General features: G+C 43.8%; 1 protein-coding gene and 1 long non-coding RNA gene across 10 annotated transcripts in view; one reads left to right on the top strand and one right to left on the bottom strand.

Annotated features, from left to right (window-relative positions):
- Positions 1-19,263, bottom strand: part of FHOD3 (formin homology 2 domain containing 3) — a 525,593-nt gene that overhangs the window by 13,029 nt on the left and 493,301 nt on the right. For 7 of the 9 annotated variants that reach the window (XM_036884979.2, XM_036884981.2, XM_057504129.1 and 4 more), the window contains 4 exons: positions 15,866-16,056; positions 9,399-9,591; positions 5,362-5,385; positions 3,671-3,845 (listed from right to left, as the gene is read on the bottom strand). In XM_036884979.2, coding sequence (XP_036740874.2) covers positions 3,671-3,845; positions 5,362-5,385; positions 9,399-9,591; positions 15,866-16,056 — 583 coding nt within the window. The remainder of the gene's footprint in view (positions 1-3,670; positions 3,846-5,361; positions 5,386-9,398; positions 9,592-15,865; positions 16,057-19,263) is intronic. The other 2 variants (XM_036884980.2, XM_036884984.2) reach the window with 1 other exon arrangement.
- Positions 9,592-15,984, top strand: LOC118912201 (uncharacterized). Its single transcript, XR_005024717.2, has 3 exons — positions 9,592-9,777; positions 12,381-12,497; positions 15,847-15,984. It is a non-coding gene; the product is annotated as an uncharacterized LOC118912201 (long non-coding RNA).

Genomic DNA, 19,263 nt, shown 5'->3' with positions numbered 1-19,263 from the left:
ACCATAAAAATCCATTTCTAAATCACTCTGTGTTAAGACAGTGCAAGACCAAGTCTGTCATAAGAGCATCTGCCTGCAGAGGAGCAAGAAGAAACCTGAGTTCCCAAGTTCACGTTTCATAGTTAAAAATGAATATGCTATTTTAATTTATCAAGAACTATGCCTTTGTGATAGATCAAATTCCTTGTGAAATCTCTACCATAAGACGGGAAATATGCTTCTGTAAGAAGATGTACAATGTCCCCAAATTGTGAATTTCTTCTACTGACATATCCCTTTGCAATAAACATACAGCTCCAAAAGCCTACAGGTGGGTGTTCTCAGACTTGATGCCTACAGAACACAGGCGTCCAGAGCCTAAGGTCCAGCTAATGGACAGTCAGCTTTTCCCAAACCACAAACCAATACATTTTATTTAATATGTATCTTAAATTTTTGACTTCTTCTCCTACTAATTTTTTTTTACACTTCCGGTGTTTTGATATTGATAGAAAATAGTTGGGAATAGCTGATCACAGTTTCAGTAGTCTATGATTTTCACAGACACGTGTTTGTGGTTACATTTTATTGCAAATATGTAATACACCGTAATTTAGTCTTACTTTCTGTTAGTAAAATTTGTATGACTGAATTAACTACATATATAATTCACACTTTCCAAATGAGTACCAGGAGCCAGGGCTCCGCCTGCCTGTATTTGAGACCTGTGGCTATGGGGCTATGATGCTTTCCAATGACAAGACTTTTTGTTGTTGTTGGAGTCATCTAAAAATTGTGTTTTATGAACAATAGCATATCTGCTGTGTTGCCATATACAGAAACAGTAAATTGTACTTTTTCTGCTTATGCTCACGGGAAGTTGATCTACTTATTCCCATCAGCAGCCTAGTTTTTTCAGCATTATAAAAACCTTAAAAAATAGGCACTTCTGAAAGATGATTCTTGAAATTGCTGAATATTCCTGCACTCTCAGGATGATTCGGGTGGTCTAAATGGAGGAAAGAGGCCTCCCATGGCACAGTGCTCAGACTGGGATCTGCAGAGCCCCTGAACAGTGGTCCTCCTCAGAGTAGAGAGAGTAATCAATAGTGTTATTGTGTTTTGCCCAGCAATTTCCTGTTCTCCCTTTTACCTACTGATTTATAATTCTGTGTCTCATTCTGAAATGCCAAACTACCTTTCCAAAAACACACAAAGCTCAATCAATGGTGTTTGCTCATAATACACTTTCAGAGTGCTGGGCCAAAAATGAAAGCATTGCCTGGTTTTCCCACTGAAAATGATCCATACTTCCCATCTTACAGATCCCTAGGGATCTGCTTTCACTGTGATACATCAGGAGATGCTTAAAATGAACATCTTGCCGTTGTCTAGGACTGTCAGACTCAGTTTTGTGATGATGCATCTTATGACCTATTCCTGGTTCTGCATTTTTATCCCCTCTTTCTTTGGTTACTTTCCTGCCTGAATACTATTCATGCTCATTCTTTCTGGTCAGGTAAGTATTTCTTTTCCTGGAACATATGCATCCATATACAGCCATCAGGGGACACTGTCCATAACTTTTACACACCCCAAAGGGCTGCTGGCTCACCACGGTCTCCAAGTGTCAGCAGTGAAATGTATACACACTGAGATGTGGTGGAGGGAATAAAGCATTACTGGCCATGATAGAACCATATCACTTTATTTTCACCTCATGTTTTTAAGTACATAAATTGCTGTTTGAAAGAAGACACTGTAATTTATTTTTCTCTTATAAACCTAACTTAAATAGTTCAAAAGGAAAACTTATATGAATATAAATATATTGTTTTAATGTAACACAATTTTGCTTCTGTTTCTGAAAGAATTTCTTTGGGTACAGACTTCTAGGATAAAAGCTATTATTTTAAGCAGTTTAAAGATGTCATTCCACTTCTTTATGATTCCCATAGTTTCTGTTAACAGTGAGCCATCATACTTACTGTCACTCCTTAGAAGGAGTCTGGGACACAAAGTCTGCAACAGTTGCTAGGGTCCAGAGAGACTCTCATGCACGGGATGTCTGAGGCCTTTTTGGTACCACAGGGTAAAGTGATTCCCCTCCCCACCATACTGCAGCCAGTTTATTTATTCTTTTCCTTGTTTTATGCTTCACCTAGAATGGCAGTCTCGACTGCTCAGCATTTAATGATACTATTTTCTTCACTTTTAGACCTTCCCCACTTTCTTTCTCCTCTTACATACTTTCTGCCTTGTTCACACATTCTTTCTCTCCTGTCACTTCTTGGCTGTTCTGAGAAATGGAGGCCTTTTATAGACAGCAGTGACCAAGAAGAGGACACCTTTCCTTCCATGTGGAAAATTAGACAATCAGAATGTGCCACATAAAGTGCTCAGGGCTGTGGTTCTTCACAGCTGTGTCTATCTTCTGTTGGTCACCAAAAGGCTATCTTTTCAGGATTTGGAAAGACCAACCTCCATGAAACCTAAACTTTTGATTCTTTGATGGTAAAACAGTACATGCAAGTGTTTGGCATACAGCTTGGGAATCCAGTTTGTAGTAAGAGGTATGACTTTTGTACTTTGTCACCTGTGTCTCAGTCAGGACAACACTAGGAAGGGTGATGGGAGGCAGCAACCCTTCTGGCATATTCTTACCTGAATATCAAAGTAAAAGCCCTGTTAAAGGAAAAAGACCAAAGTCCAACATTAAGAAGAAGGGAAGGGAACTAGAGTCAGCAATACTGAACTCACACCATGTAAGAAAACCATTTGGTAATTTTATAAAAAGCCTGAAGTGCAGCTTCACTTGGGAATCTTGTGTGAACCTCAGGGCTCCTCCTCGGATGGCAGCCTGTGGCCCTTTGGTTCACAAGAAGCTCCAAGAAACCATGCAAGAAAGTATGACCCACTTTGTTCTGACGACATGTCTACGGGCCTCCAATGGCAGCACGAATAGTATGGGCTGCATTCTGTGGGCAGGGAGGTAACTCAGGCAGGTGTAGGTGGCGTCACACTAGACCAGGGAAACACGAGCCCCATTCTCAGATGAAAAGGGCATCTTAATTCTTAACTAACATAAAATAATCCCTTCCAAGTTATGAAACAAATTTGGAACTCATATTTGTCTTTGCCCTCTTGAAGTTTTAGTTACTTCTCTGTGTCTAAAGACTTTAAAAGGGAAAGGGGTAGCTCCACAAACTCTCTCTAAGGGCCAGGTAGTGAAGACTTCAGGCTCTATGGTCCCTGCAGTCTCTGTCACAGCCACTCCACCCTGCTATCACAGTGCAAACGCGCCAGAGACAAAACACAAGTGAGTCAGGTAGTTGTCTTCCAGGAAAACCTTATTTACAAAGTGGTGTCTGGCTGAAGGGTTTAGAAGCCATAGTTTTCCAACCCCTGTTTTAACCATGAGGATTCCTCTTGGAAAGGTAATAATTCCTCTTGTGTGAAGCAAGCTATACTTTGGAGAGTGTTGTTTGTTTTTGAGATGAAGCTAATTGCAGGTGAGTCACAAAGGTGTGAGTGAAGTAGTGTGAGTGTATGATTCCATCGGGCCTGAGAGTCCTGGGGAGTTGATGGCCCTTAGCAGCCACTTCCTGGGCATGGTAATCTGTACCCTGGACAGAGACTGGATGCCCACAGGGTGGTCAAGCAGGGAAGACACCCCACTGTCAGCAGTTACCTCGGCTTGCTCGGCTGCGAGTGCGGACACCCAGCATCGGGGTGGCGTCCTCCATGGCGGGGGACGAGATCTTCAGCACAGCCTTCATGTTCTCATGCTCAGTGGCATCCTCAGCATAGCTCAGGCCCTGGGGCTGACTCAGAGGCACCGGAGAACTGCCAGAGAACTTGCCAGACTGTAAGACCAAAGGGTAATTAAGGCATGAGGTTACTTCCCAGAAAGCCACCTCAAGCTCATAAAATGTTAACATTCTTTTCTCTCTGTCTTATTTGTGCGCATTCTACAGACACCTTTGTTATGGTGGTCACTGAAGTTGTCAATGAACTAATGACAGAACATCTGTGTCTATAGGAAGTTCTCTTATCAGAAAGAAAAGCCCTGGTGCTTGAAGGACCATACTCCTCCCTCTACTGTAGTGTTTCCTGGGCTCACTGCAGAGCCCCTCTGTGGGTACCTGTTAGGGTTGACTGACTCAACTCTGGAAAAAACTCAGAAACCAAATCTGTTTCTAACACAAAGCCCTGATATGAGAATTGAAATAAGCCCTGTTAATCAAATGTATTGACGGTTTAAAAAAAGATTGTACCAGAAAGCAGTTAAAATTTTCTTATATATCATTATGATGTTAGAATCTTAAAAGTGGGATTCAGCTAAGGAATCATACAATGTTAAAAGCTGGGAAGAATTTTTTCAGATCTAGTCCCACCTCAGTTTACAAAGAAGCCCTCCAAGATCGAATGACCGGCCAATGGCCCCCAGCAGAGTAGTTCCAGGGCCCACTACAGAACGTGACATGGAAATTCATGCTGAAACACTCGCTACTTCTGGTTGTGTCGAAACACAGTTGTTTAAACAAGCATTACATAGACAAGACGATATTCTCTAATTCTAGCTGAACAAAGAGTTAGGGCAGGTATGTTTTAAAAGAGGTATGTTAGAACATCGGGCCGTATGTGCACAATGCCAAATATCTGGATGAAAAATGGAAAGTTAGTTAGATTGATGTTTTCAATGAACAGTTCCATAGATTCCTGGCTTCCTTTTTCATCCAGAGTCTCAGCCATGGCAACAGAGCCCAAGTGGTGTGCGGCTTGTCCCATCTGCACTTCCACCTCTTCAACTTCCAGGGCCAGACAGCTCTCTGGTCTTTGACCATGGCCTCTGGTCATCACATCTGCACCAGGGCCAGGTGAAGGAGCCCTTGCCTTCCTACCCCTCCACACACACATCCCAGTGGATCCAACAGATGCCAATCAAGAAAAAGAGCACAAGTCAGAGGCTGCCCTGCAGGGGACTGGCTCTCTTTAGTTTTAGGGCTCTTCATGCAGTTGTTGTTCTAGAATCCATTTCTCATATTTGAGTTGCCAAAGGCTCAGACAGAGGCTGGAGGGATAATTCCCTGTCCACTTTTCAAACAATAGGAAAAATCCATTGAACCTGCCACTCTAGACAGGGCCTGGGACTCAGGAACGGCTTGGAAAATGCAGACAACCCTTTAATCCGTGTGCACATGGCATGATGAGAACCAGAGCAAGGGGGTTAGTGAGCACAGGGAAAGCAACCAGAAATCATCCATGCATGACTTAGAACACTGACTGGTGCTGATGCTTCATGCTACTTAGGTTAGGTTAGATTCTACAGCATTCCGGGGAGGTCAGATGGGCATTCTTCATGTTTATAAGCGGTCGTACCTCAACTTCATCCTCTTCATCAGTCTACCCAGGAGGACAGGACAGGACGGAAAAGACAGAGAGATTCTTAGAAGGCGCAGAAGTCAGCAAAGATGAGATCGTGTCAGTGTCACATCAAATTCCAAATAAAGAAACTGGCCCCCCCAGTCAGGGGCTCACTGATCGGGGAGTCGCCAGGTGCTGACTGCACTCACCTGGACACTCCCTCCACTGAACTCAGGGGGAAACTGTGGGGCTCCAGTTCAACTCCCAAGTCTGCCCATGCGGTTGATAACCAGTCCACCTGGCTTCCTGACCACCACAGACCTGGCTCCCAGCTCTAGGCCTTGCTACTTGGCTGGCCATGTCCTGTGGAAACTTCCACCACCCGCGGGATACCAGGGCCTCAGTAAGTGGACTGGCCTCCACTTGTCTGGCTCTGGCATCAGCTGTCTCCCCCATCTCATCCTCAGTGCTGGACCCACCCCTGACCTGGCGAGGCTGCTGGCTCTGGGCCCTGGTGAACCCTTCCGCACACAGGCTGGACAGGGTAAGCCAAACAGCTGCCCAGGCAGAATGGGTCATATGACCCTCCTCAGAAACAGGAAATTAAGTTCTTTTAAAAACCTTACTTGCTTCTATGGGGGCTGTCTGTACTAACATGACATACATTTAATTATCTCCAGGTAAACTTCTTTAAGTAACTTTAAATATTTGTTTTCTAAAAATAAATTGAGGGTGAAAGTCATGTCAATCTCTTGATTTAAAATTAAACACATTTTGAATTTAACTTGTGTTTCCACTGAGGTTACAAGGCCAGGCCAGCAAATCAGACACAAGGCTTTTGAGAATTGACTAAACTTTTGGGAACTGAGATGACAAACTCCTTCCAGTCCACCACATTCTGCGCTGCCCCCAGCCAAATGGCATTGTGACAAGCAATCAGTCCTGCTTTTTTTTTTTAATCTTATAGCTTATTTATTTGACCAGGATGGTTGGAATTTTTTCAACAGTTAGAACATGTGCAAGGTGCTACACAACAAAATCTCTATCCTTTCAATATCCCCAGCAAATAACTAGCTTTCCCTTTTTATAGAAGATGAGGCTTAGGTGGAGAGAAGTCAGGGATCTGTGAAACTGAATAAAGGAAACTATTTGAATAGATTTGGGAGGACAGAAGGGGACACTCACACCACACCAACTTGTCAATTGGAGATCCCAACAGGAAGAAGCATACCCTGCATTTTCCAATAAGAAGAAGCCTATTTTACTACCCCAGCAAGTGGAAGGAAGATTTTCTTTTAGTCTAGCAACAGCCTCGCCAATGAGAAAATGCTGTAACTCAGGCAAAGAGAAACCATTACCACACTGAACTCTAATTTTCCTCCAATGGATATTCCTTCAAAACAGTCCTCCCCAACTTCCTCCTTTTTTTCTACCAAGTAGTGTTCCTCTCCTTTTTTTCTCTGGACTTGCCCATAGTGTGGCCATACCTTGTATGTCCCAAATTATAATTCTTCTGTCATTCAGAATAAACCCATGTAGCTGGTAAAATAACTGGCTGTATTATTTTCAAGGTCAACAGGCCTCTGCAGGGTTACCACGGCCCCCTGATGTGGGCATCCTGGGATTGCCAGCCTGAGTCCTTGAAGCCCATCTGCAGTATGATGACAGCAGACAGGGCCATGATCGCCTTGTGTTGCCTCACCTATGCCACCATTTTGTCTAGAACTAGTTCAGGACACAAGAATGAGGACCTACTTAGTTTCCTACTAACCCTTAACTGGGAGACTCCTGGATTTTGACAGACAAAGACTCTTTCATTTCAGAAACAAAGAAAGAGGTGAAGAGATAGGCACACAAGGGCAGATACAGGGCTAACTGTAAATGTAGGGTCTTCGGATATTACCCAGGTTTCTCTGTGTCTCAGAAAAGAGTGTTTTTTCTAAAATCACGTCTGTTTAATTGCTACCACTTCCATCTTCATTTTACTCAGCATCTATATTAAAAATGACTTACTACACAGTTTTCTCTAAAAAAATGCTTCCAGCTCTAATGTTCAGGGGCCCAATCGGTAGCATGTTTCTTTGGGGGGTGAGAGGGGTAGTATAAGTTGTAAATATATTGTTTTCTAACCAGATCATAATATTCTTGGGGTATAAGCTTGTCTTTTATTGTATTCACATCTTCCTCAGTATCCAGTGCAGTGTGGGCACACAACGGGAGTTTAATTGAGAATTAGGAATATTAGAAGCTGTACACTTTGCTTTAAGTGACAATATCCTAATGTTCCAGCAGACGGCAGTCTTTCTACACGAATGATGACACTTTGTCCACTGAAAATGGGCTATGTTGAAGACAAACCTTAAGGATTCTAGACTGACCAGATTTTCATGGGAACTTAAATATTTTTTAATCAAAGTCGTTTCACTCAGCCCTGTTTAAAAATAAGAAAGCTGAATGTTTTCAGGGAAAGACAGAATTTAAAAAGTAATGGGTTCTGTAAAAAAATCTTAGAAATTTGGTGAGAAATTTTGATGTTATTTTCATAACTATAAGCATATTTTGGCTTGTATTTTTCACCCCCAAACATGTCTCATTTCCACAAAAATAAGCAGTCCACTCTTAAAACTTTCAAAAATAATACTTTGGAATGAAATGTAGGCCACATTTTGCCCAAGTGGACTCAGCTGGCTTCCTGTTGCTATTCTCAGGGAGGATAAAGATCCTTAAACCCAGATTTCAGAAGGGGAGACAGAAGACTCTTAGCTGATAGCACTGGCATTCAGGACTGCCAGGAGGCTGGAGAAAGGACCCCTTCTGCAGAGAAGTGAAAGGAGCACACCCTGAGATTCCAGAAAATTCCAAATGAACAAGAGGTCTGGGAGGAGTGGATGGAGAGGGGATTAGTCTCTGGTTCTCCTAAGAACTGCCTTAAAATTAAAACATAATTTCTAGGATAATGCATCTGGTCTGCCTGTGAAGGTCAAACCCCTCAAGAAAGTGGACAGTAATCCAATATCCGCTGTTTCTCCTACAATATGCACACCCATCTGAGTACAGACAGCAGCTTCACTGAGGCCCTAATTGATTTTATTTCTCCCCAGAGAAATCCAACTGACGTAAGTTCAGTTGAGGCTTGCAACCCCCAGGATGACGGCACTTCAGTGGCTTAACCCTTTGCCCATTTCATTCCCTGGATCACTGAGAGCCAACATGCTTCTCAGATAAACATATGCACACGGGATAACTTTCATAAAGGCACCTCAGAAAGAGATACCTGCACCGTGTGTTTCTCTCTGGCATCTTCACACATCCCATTCCCCTCCACTCATGAAGCATTTTCCAGTTGAATATCCACTGTACCAGTGACCTGGAGGGGCTCAGGGCCGAGGTGGGGGAAATCAGGGAAGAGCCCAGGGGCAGGAGAGGGATGCCAGTGCACAGGGGCTCCCCAAAGGGCTGCTGGGAGCTCCTGCTGGAGTCTCTGTCCTCTAGGATCTCTTCCCATCTTGCTATTCTCTGACTCAAGGGACTGCCAGGAGCCCAGCAGATTATGTTTTTGAGCAACAACACAACAATTATTTCTCTATTCAGATGCCTAGAATGGGTGGGTGACCCATGTGTCAACTGATTGCTTATATGGCATTGTTATGATGATTAAAATCCGGAATCAATTCCCTAATCAGCACATTTGTCTTCCTATGATAAGTGTCATTATCTTTTATATTTTGTCTTTTCTTCCAATTACACCCACATCCCAGAGGCTGAAAATGGAATCAAGCACTAATGTCACCAGTGTCATACAACACACCAATGTGGGTTAAAGTTCCTCCACCAGCTACACATCCTTAATTTACACATCCTAGTTTTGTGTTTCCCACATAGCAGATTTTCACAGAAGTAGTAGAGGAACTTTTTAAGAGCACTTTTTAAAAGAGGAAGTTTTTTTTCACAGTAAAAAAGAAAAAGCCTAGTGCTCAAACTGTAGGGAGGTGTTGTGATTGGTTGTACTTCCAAAACAAAGGACACAAAAAGACTGATACCACAAAACTCACATCAGTGATCATCTTCCCTCTGGTCTTATTTCTTTCTCTGTGGTTGGCCCGTTTTTGTTTCTGCTGCAAAACCCTCTCCCTGGTGGTACGGTACTCTAGTGCAAATTCACTGATGATCCTGCAGAACTTGTTTATGTTCACCTCCCGAATCGCATAAGGTGGATGACCCATAAAGAGCAAAAAGGAATGGAATCTGCAGTGAAAAACAACAGTGGTCATGACTTCAGTTTTAAGGAACAAAGACCAATTGTCTGAAAACTTTCAGTAAGAAACCACAGCCAGACGTTGTTCTTCATTCCTGGAGCTTTGAGGTCCAAGAGTCTTTTCAAGTGAAAATTACCCAGACGGCAAATTCAACTCATTTTCTCATGGATGGAAGGTATATTCTAGGTGGTAACATTTCAGGAAATTAACTGCCTCTTTCTTTTTGCTTATCTGTGTTTTAATGTTTTTCTAAAATGGCTATGTAAATTTTTTAAAGAAAAATGGTAAAGTACTATTCAAGGAAAATACTGCACAGTTTCTAGATCATGTAAGAATTGAATAAGGAATAAAGAAATATTGCTCAGGAACCTGTTTGAGGTAGACGTGATCATGTTATAGATAACACATTAACTGATGGTTTGTAAAAAGATGCATATAGGTTTTTTGTAGGTAAATATTTTAAAATATTTTCTTGCAATATTACATACAATCTTCATTATGAAGCACCAAACAAGCAGCACAAAATAAATTTCAGCTATTTAACTACCAACTGAAAATTACTGATTCTATTTACTTAAACATTTTGTAAAAGAAATTAAATAAGCAAACAAATACCAAATTTTAATTATCAGGTAGTGAGACTGAAGATACTAGACGACAGAGGGAAACTTTCACGTAGAATAAACAGTGTTATATAAAGGACACTACTATTTGTTGACAATTTTTGTTTTTGATCACTCTGATTTGTACAGTTGGCATAGGGGTTTGGTTTGGTTTTCAAATGAGGGACACCGGCTTATTCTTTATGTGAAAAATAATAAAGTAAAACATACAACTTGTTATTAAAGAAAAGGGGCTGGGAAAAAATGCTGCTCAAAACCAAAATTGATAGGTAAAACCACAAAGCTCTCAGAAGAAAACAAAATATAAATTTTGGTGCCTTGGATTAGGCAATTTCTTAGATATGACATCAAAAGTATAACAGCTAAAGAAAAAAAGATTAAGTTAGATTTCATCAAAATTAAAAACTTTTGTTCTTCAAAGGACTCTATAAAGAGCAAAAAGACAACCCACAGAATGGGAGAAAATGTTTGCAAATCATGTCTGATAAGGGACTTGTATCCAGAATATATAAAGAAATCTTACAACTCAACACTATGAAGACAAAAATGGCAAAAGATTTGAATAGACATTTAAGCAAAAGTATATACAAATAACCAATATGTGCATGAAAAGATGTTCAACATTATTAGTCATTAGGGGAATGAAAATCAAAACTACAATGAGATAGCACTTCAACACTCACTAGACTGGCTATAACCAACATACAGACAATAATAAGTGTCAGTGAGAATGGGAAGAGACTGGAACCTTCACACAGTGCAGGTAGAAACATAAAATGGTTCAACTGTTGTGGAAAAGTCTGGCAGTCCCTAAAAAATTAAAGATAGGGTTACTATAAAATGTAGCAATTTTGCTCCTATGTATATACCCAAAAGATATGACAGCAGGCATCCACACAAAACCTAAACAAATATTCATAGTAGCATTAATCATGATACTGCATTCATCAAAGCAGAAACAACCAAAGTGTCCGTCAACAAATGAATTGATAAACAAAATGTGGTATATCCATACAATGTCCCAAATAACTGGCCCCACTACCTCTCTGACTTCATCTCCAATGATCCCAGCCACAAAAGACTCCTTGTGATTCCTTGAATAAGCCGACTCCAGGGCCTCAGTCTCCGTGAGCAGTGTGTAGGGGACTCCAGGAGACACTGAGCTGTCTGAGCCAAGAGCCAGCAGGGTCTGTGGGGAGGGGCGGGGAGGCCACCCCACTGGCAGGACCACAGGCCCTGACAAGGCCTCCCACAGCAGCTGCCCCATGGCCCAGAGCATTCCTGCCACAGACACTGCTGGATTGCTCTCTCTCATCCTGCAGGTCTCTGCCCAAATATCACCTTCTCTGAGAAGCCTTCCCGAACCTTCCTGTTTTGTAAAGCTGCACTGTCTCATCACTCCCTGTCCCATTTATACTCTTGAGTTTTTCTTTCTGACTCATATTACTACCTGACACGATATGATTTGGTATATGCCATGATACAGTATGATATGCTATGGTACATGATATGATGTAGTAGGATAGGATAGTATGATATACTACATATATCATCATACATCACGACTCAAGATCTGCATGCAAATAAAATCAAGAGGACAATCAATAAGCCCACAGCCGGCTAACTGCTTCAACATATTCTTAATTATTAATTTTCTGTGTCCTTTTTTAATACATAAGTACAACCCAAGAGTCTTTATCCTCCACTTTCACTTTCTAGAACACTATTTTTATCTAGAGGGGATCCAAATCTAACATTTAAATTGGAAATATGTTTCAATCTTGCACCCAGGGGAGTGACAAGCACATCTGGAAGATTCAGACACACATTCAAAGGAAAGAGGCTGTGGTGTTCCTTCAGAAGAACAAAGGGGATATGACGTTAAGGGGGTAAAACATTTAAGGATTTTTGTTAGTTGAATTTATAACTCAGAACATGTGACATGAAGGTCTTACAGTTATGGAGAGGGAGGCTCCCCCAGTCACTGTCCAGAGGTACAACATTTTTTATCTGTTCTGTCATCCACCCATTTTTTTCAAGTGTGCCACTGAGTGGGATGCCTGGCCCAGGCCGGGGCAGGGTGGATCTTGGGTGCTGGACAGCCAGGGTGAGGTGCTCACCTGTCTTCTGCCTGTCTTTCCCCCTGGAATGCCAGCCCCTTGCTGAGCTCTCCAAGCCTCCCAGGAAGGCCTTCCTCCTACCCCTCATCTGGTCCTGCTCGTGCCAATGCCTGCCACAGTGTAACTGCAGCCTAATGAATCGGGATTAGGCTGTGAGTACAGCTGTGTAAAAGGGAAGGTTAACACCCAGATTCAACATCTAGAACAAGATTTCCTCAGCCAGACAAAGATGTTAAAAGCCAGGTTTTGCCTAAAGAAGATGGTCTAAGTTCTTTGATCTGCTCCTCTATCAAGAGAGGACCCATTGGTGTAACTAGGGGAGGGCAAATCAGACAGGAAAGGGAGGGGGCAGGGCCTGCTCCTGTAGTGTAGGACTGATGGAAGAAGAGAAGGGGGTAGCCAGAGAGTACTCTCATTTCCTCTCCCCCAGGAGACCCTGGAGTGGGGAGAGGTCTGTGGAGAGGCTAAGGTGATGCTTAGAGAGAAGATAAGAGGAACCTCTATCCCTGTGCACGACAGAGTTGTAGCAGGACAAAATGGAGCACTCCTGGTGGAGTGCACAGGACTGCCTAGGGAGGTGGGGAAGCAAGAAGGTCTGGCTGGGCTCACCAGCTCTCAGGGACGCTATGAGGTGTACAGGGGACCCTGGGGAATATGGTGGGTGTGAGCTGAGAGCAGAGGGGGGAGATCTGAGGCTTGTCCCTTCAGCGGCCACTCACCGCAGGAGGTGCCAGCAGAGGCAGTACAGAACCAGTCCTGGCCTGTCCATGTGGGAGGCTGGGGAGGTTCTAGATGGCTCCATCTGAGAACATGTCCCCTTCCCCACCAGTAAAGTACAGAGATCACTGTTCTTCTTCCCAGAAGCCAGTTTAGAGGAGCAGCAGTCAACCTCCTGAACACGAAACATTCAGGAGACTGAATGTTTAGCCATTTACATTACTGGTTAGGTTAGCAGGCTGCTGCTCAGCCAGGCACAGTGGGTCATTAGGAGGTGGAGTAAGTGGTGGAACAGGAGTCATTTCCTCTGTGCTTCTGAACATCCTGAGAATGTGAGGGCAGCTCTGCTGCCTGTGGAGGTCCATGCTTATTCCCTGGAAAGAGGCACCTTTACACTCTGAGAGCCTCAAAGCAGCATCTGTGCAACAACTGCTTCTTTCAAACAGTGCCCTGCTGAATGAATTCCTAATTACACAATTAAAACTACAGCTCTTGTACTCACATGTGAGGAAAGAAGATGGAGATCCAGCTAATTTTGAAGATCTGGTCTGATCTCCATGCCCAAGATGACTCCACCTGTTACCCACTATATGACCCTGACTGGAGCACTACTCCATTCTGGGCCTCGGTTTCCCAGTGTGCAAAGGAATCTGTAAGGGCACAGCAGTTGCAGGCTGTGCTCCTGGGAATGCTGGTGGTGGGGAGGGGAGAGGAAACACAGCACTTGGGGCTCTAAGCCTCCCAGCTCCATTTCTACAAGCTCCACTCTATTCAGTGCTACTTACAGGACTCCTGCTGATGGCCTCATGTGAACCCACAGTTCTATGGTTTAGATGCTTTTATTTGGCCACCACCTGGGCCCCTATTTTGGCCTTGTCCCTTTCATTACCCAGCATAACTGCAGTGGATTCCTGGCTCATTCTGATCATCAGTGGGATGGTCAAGAGTGAGTAGACAGGGATTGAGGTCATGCAAGAGCAACCATCATTTGGGTGACCAGCTTACCAGCGAGAAGAGGACAAACAGAACAAGCACTACATGCAAAATATGTATATAATGCATATTATGTGCATATTGCATTAATACACACCTTAAGGAACTGATGTATCACCAAAATGAGTTTTTCTCTGTCCAAGATAAAATGGTTAATGTGACCAGGCATAACAGCTTTACAAGACTTTCATAAAATTGCTCCAGTTTCATGCAGTTCCAAATGGAAACTATTTGTTTATTTGAATAGTTTAAAGTTGGAAATTGCTTGTATCGTACAAAGCATGGAGGGCCAAAGCAGCTCACATTCCCTACTTCCTCTTTTTAACCATGTTAAAAGCATAGTGTACTTTGATTTCAGGAAGGAATTTGACAAAACCTTTGATAAGATCCTTGTACCCGGAGGGCAGCTGTGAGGTCTAGGTGGAGCATAGTGAGGGGTTCACAGCTGAACAACTCAGTCCCCAAAGTACTGAGTAACAGCTAGTTGTGACCCTGGAAGGGAGAGGCAGCTCCTTATTCCTGCCTCTCTAGCATTTGAAAACCACCCTCGGCCCTCAACAGACTGAATCAAGACCCAAAGCAACAAATGACCCAAGCTGGGAGGGGTGCACTTCTGACAAGAGAATCAGGTTTTCCAAAGTTCTATATGGTTTCAAGGAAGGTAAAAGGAGGAAGGGAAGGAGAGAATAGAGAAAAAATAATAAAAAATGTGAAATGTGCAGGGATAAATAAAAATATCACACATCTTTTAAAAAAAAAATGATATGCTCAAGCACAACACCAGGAGTGTGCTTAAGCAACAGACCTCTGGGAAAGGCCTGCAGTTCAGATGGCCCCAGGTGAGCCTCCCTGTGGTTCAGATGGCCCCAGGTGAGGCTCCTTGTGGTTCAGATGGCCCCAGGTGAGGCTCCTTGTGGTTCAGATGGCCCCAGGTGAGGCTCCCTCAACAGAGCTGCAGTGAGGCCTGTTTCAGAGGGTCTGTTCTCAGAGCACCTGCTCCAGGTAGACCACAGCCTGCAGGTCTACAAACCTGCACATTTACTCACCAAGGTATAAGGCCCCAGACAGAGCATCCAGACCCCAGATGCCTGGGTGATGGACCTACAACCATGTTCTGTGATGAAGCAAGGGAGAAAAAAGTGGTGGAGCATGGTAGGAAATGCCTGGCTTGGGAAGTCGTAAGACCCAGTTCTAGTCCTGGTGCTGCAACTCTGGACCCCAGCCAGCCTCCTTACAAGCAAGCAAATCCTGACAAGCCACTACTGTGTGTCCCAGGGTCCCCTCGGATCCTATGACCTGGAGGAAAGCTGGTCCAAGGATGGCATGCAAGGTGGGGCGAGGCTTCATCCAGGCAGGCTACAGCACAGAGCAGCCATTCGAGAGCCAAGGAATCAAGGTCTCGGAGGGAGGACTACAGGTCATATTAAAAAAGGAACTGTTCTAATAAGAAAAGTTGCCTTGCAAGGACATGAGCTCTCTGCAGGTGGATCTGTTTAAGCAGATGCAGAGATACAGGGTCAACTGTTCAGAGATCTCATAGATGCAATTCCTCATCAAGCAGGATTTGGGGATGACATTACCTCGAGAGTCCCTTGAACCTCAAGATTTAATGGCATTGTATTGTTGTTGTGTGTGTTTGAGACAACTTAATACCCATGAAACAAATATGTGCATCAAATGTGCACCCACTTGTTATATTCCAAGAATTCATAGCACAATTTTTATAAATTTAACCTTTAGATCTTGGTTTGCAGAACTTTTCAACATGACATTTTACTGGTGTTTCCAAAGGTTCTTCAATCCACATTACCTGTTAATTATTCTTCTATGGACAATCTTTAAAATTATAATTCGCTCTGCACAATCTTTCAGGAACTCTGACATTCGTTGTTTTAAAACTGGTTTCATTTCATGTTTTGCAATTGCCTTGAGGTGATCCCATGAAGCTTTGCATCTTCTCTCCATCTGACATAAATTATCCTGAAGTTGATCAAAGTCAACCTGAAAATAAGAAAGAGAACATTGCAAACACACTGAAACAACTGGACACCGACGTGAATCAGGAAACCGAACTGCCTCTGGGAAGAAACAAACACCAAAACCAAATTTACATCTTGAAATGCAAACATATTTATGGCCTAAAAATTATCCACATGAGTATTTGTCATTATCTCGATATCAAATTATTTTGTGATAAAACTATTCAACAAATGAACCCAAGTGTCACTTTTTTTGCCTGATTTGGAAATTAATCTTAGGAAAGTCATTGGGAATTGTAGATTAAAACATGATATCAAGGAAGTCTAGTACAATATGAACTCAGAAGATGTCTCATAACATTTTTCAGAGCACTCTTGCTCCTCAGAGATGATATTTCACTTGAGGTTTGAGGAACACGCACAGTCATATATGGATGGCTTAGATATGCTGGGGCCAGGTAAGGTATAGCCGGCTTTCCTTCACAATTATCACTTTTACATGGTGTGACAAATCATTTTATTTATTCACCCATTCACTCATTCAGTCAACACTCATGGAGAAACTGGGGTATGTCTGTCCTCGTACCAGGCACTAAGAACATAAAGACAAATGCTGATGAGATTGAGTTGCTGTTCTCAAGGGGGCTCATAGGTGATAACAAACAATGAGGAGGCACGGACTGAGTGTGTCTGTGTGCAGGCTGTGGGGGCACTTGGTCCTGCCAGAAGCTGCAAGTGCTGTGTGCACAGAACAGATGTCATGAGTGCTCGCTATGCTCTTCAAGGGACTGGGAAGAGCTCCGATTGACGGAAGTGGTTTGAAATGAGGTTTTCTAAAATAATACTTCTACAAAATCTTGGGACTAGAACTTATGTGAATCAGAGTCATGAAAAAAACACATTTAATGGAGGGAGATGTAGGATTGGGGAAAGACATTGAGAAGGCTAGGAGGGGAGGAAGAAATAAACAGGTGGGCCAAAGGGAGGGGCAGAGGGGACAAGGGAGACGTAGAGTGAGAGAAGATAGGAAAGGGAAAGAGCAAGGCAAACAAAGGGACGTAGAGCAGATGTAGAGGGGAGCCACCACTGCTTGGATGCTGCTGACTGTGGTCATGAGAGCAGGGTCTGGATATGCGTACCCAGGGCACTTGCTGGAGTGGCCTCAGACTTTCAGCCCGCACCCCCCCAGGACAGCAGAGGAGACCAAGTCAACAAGGGCCGAGTCTTTGAAGCTGTGCTGTGCACAGGGGAGGCCCTGGGGCCAGGCAAGACACTGATTGTCCCAGATTTCTTGGGTGGTAAAGAGCCAAAAACAGAAGGTAAGTTTAGGCAAAGTTCTGGGATTCCGGTAAATAAAGAGCTCAAGGGACTTTGAGAAAAATGACTTGCCTGAAACCAAAGGAATTCTGGATCCAGATAAGAAAAGTCTTAACTCCACTTCCTAGGGCACAGTGGAGTTAAAAAAAAAAAAAGCCGTTTAGTTGAGAGGAAAAGAAATGCAGATTTAAAAAAAGGAAGGACTGACTAGTCCAAAGGACAAGTCTAGAAAAGGATCCAAATGGCCTGGGATCGACAAGTCATGTCTAGGAGGTCTAGGAGGTTTTAAGCCAATTGGATGTGTCCTCTTTTGCATCTGGCAGCTCCATTGATCCTCAATAAAATAACCCGAGTTCAGCTCAGACACACACCGAGTAGCCCTGTGCAGCCTGACTGTGGGATGCTTGCCGTGGGCACAGAACAGCAGGCAGACAAGATGTGATGGTATGAGAGATGGTTTTTCAAGGAAGAGTCCATTGTGAACCCTTAAAATGGTGGCAGAAGAAAGTAACCTCACTGCCAGCAGAAGCCGGGCAGGGAGCCTTCTGACAAAAAGTAGTTTGAGGGCTGAGCTTAATGCAGTGTCCTTTGAGGAGAGTGGGAGACGACCTCAGCTGGTGGCGGGCCTGGGTTGACGCAGCCAGCACATGTGATCTGAGTTCTCACAGTTACTTCATGGCCTCAGATTCTGTTACTAGCTCCACTTCATAGGGAAGGAACTGATCAGAGAGGTTAAGTAGCTTGAGAGGCCACATAGCTGCAGGTGGTGGACCTGGGATTTGAACCCAAATCTCTTTGGCTCCAGAATCTAAGTTGTCAACTATCATGCCTTAAGCCTAGGTTTGCCCCTAGAAAATTCTACCTCTGGGAGAGAGCTGGCCTGGCATTCTGTTGTGAGAAGGAAGTCCTGGCCAGGAAGACCTCTCCCGAGGACTACTCCTTATGGGCCACTTTCTGTGTGCAGGAAGACACATCAGCTGTGCTGCGAAGCAGAGTCAAGTCTTACCATGGCAGTCTGGGTGCTGTGGGACAACTCAGGACACAATCGTCCTGTGGACACCACAGCAACCTGCCTTTTAGGGACTGCAGCAGTGAGACCCAAACTGTGGCACACCAGGGGATGGGGTGAAAGCAATGAGCACTGGGGTTTCCTGAAGCTAGCCTTGTACCAGTCTATGCAGAAGGGCCCCTTTGGGAGAAAAAGCTGAGAAGTGGTGGTAGATCAGCTTTCTGCTTCAAGTCACAGGGACCTGGGTCAATAGTCACCTTTAAGAATAGCCAAAGTTAACAGGTTCGTACAGTTTGGCTTCTGTAGCCAACCTTGAGGCAAGGTTATGTTTAGTTATTAGTTTACCAATAACTAAACATTCTCTGGGAAAAGCCTAAGTGTGGGCTGAGGCTGTCACTTGGGGCCAGCCTGGCTCAGACTCCCAGGTCGGGGCAACTTTTGTTACAAGCAGACTCCATCCAGGGTAAGGCCCCGGGAAAGAACCAAGGACCACATGTAAAAGGGAAGCAATTGTTCTGGGTGGTTCTGGAAACAGGTCCAAAATGAATCTAGATAGCCAGGTAGCTTTGTCTGAAATAGAGTTATTTCTAATGAACTGTCTTCTGAGAAGGTGCTCATGGAGATGTCAGAGAAGCAATTGGAGGAACCCCTGTTGGGTTACAGGGGCTTTTTATGCCTTGGATATTGAAGTAATATTCTTAAAGACTGCAGGACAGTGCCTGCCATGGAGCAAATGTGGTCAGCATACCTGTGAAGTGAGGTGTCTGTGTTCTCAGAAGCCCTTCATCAGCTCTTAGAGCTGGGGGATTGCTGGCCATGCCTCTTTCTGCCTCAAGGCAGGCCACCATCAGCCTGGCTCAGGGTCCCCTGCTTGCTATAACTGGTAGCTGGCCAGCCTGTTGG

Source organism: Manis pentadactyla, chromosome 6 (genome assembly GCF_030020395.1).
Source record: "Manis pentadactyla isolate mManPen7 chromosome 6, mManPen7.hap1, whole genome shotgun sequence".
Taxonomy (NCBI): Eukaryota; Metazoa; Chordata; class Mammalia; order Pholidota; family Manidae; genus Manis; species Manis pentadactyla.
Note: the sequence above shows the minus strand (reverse complement) of the source record. Positions and strands in the feature narration are given on the sequence as shown.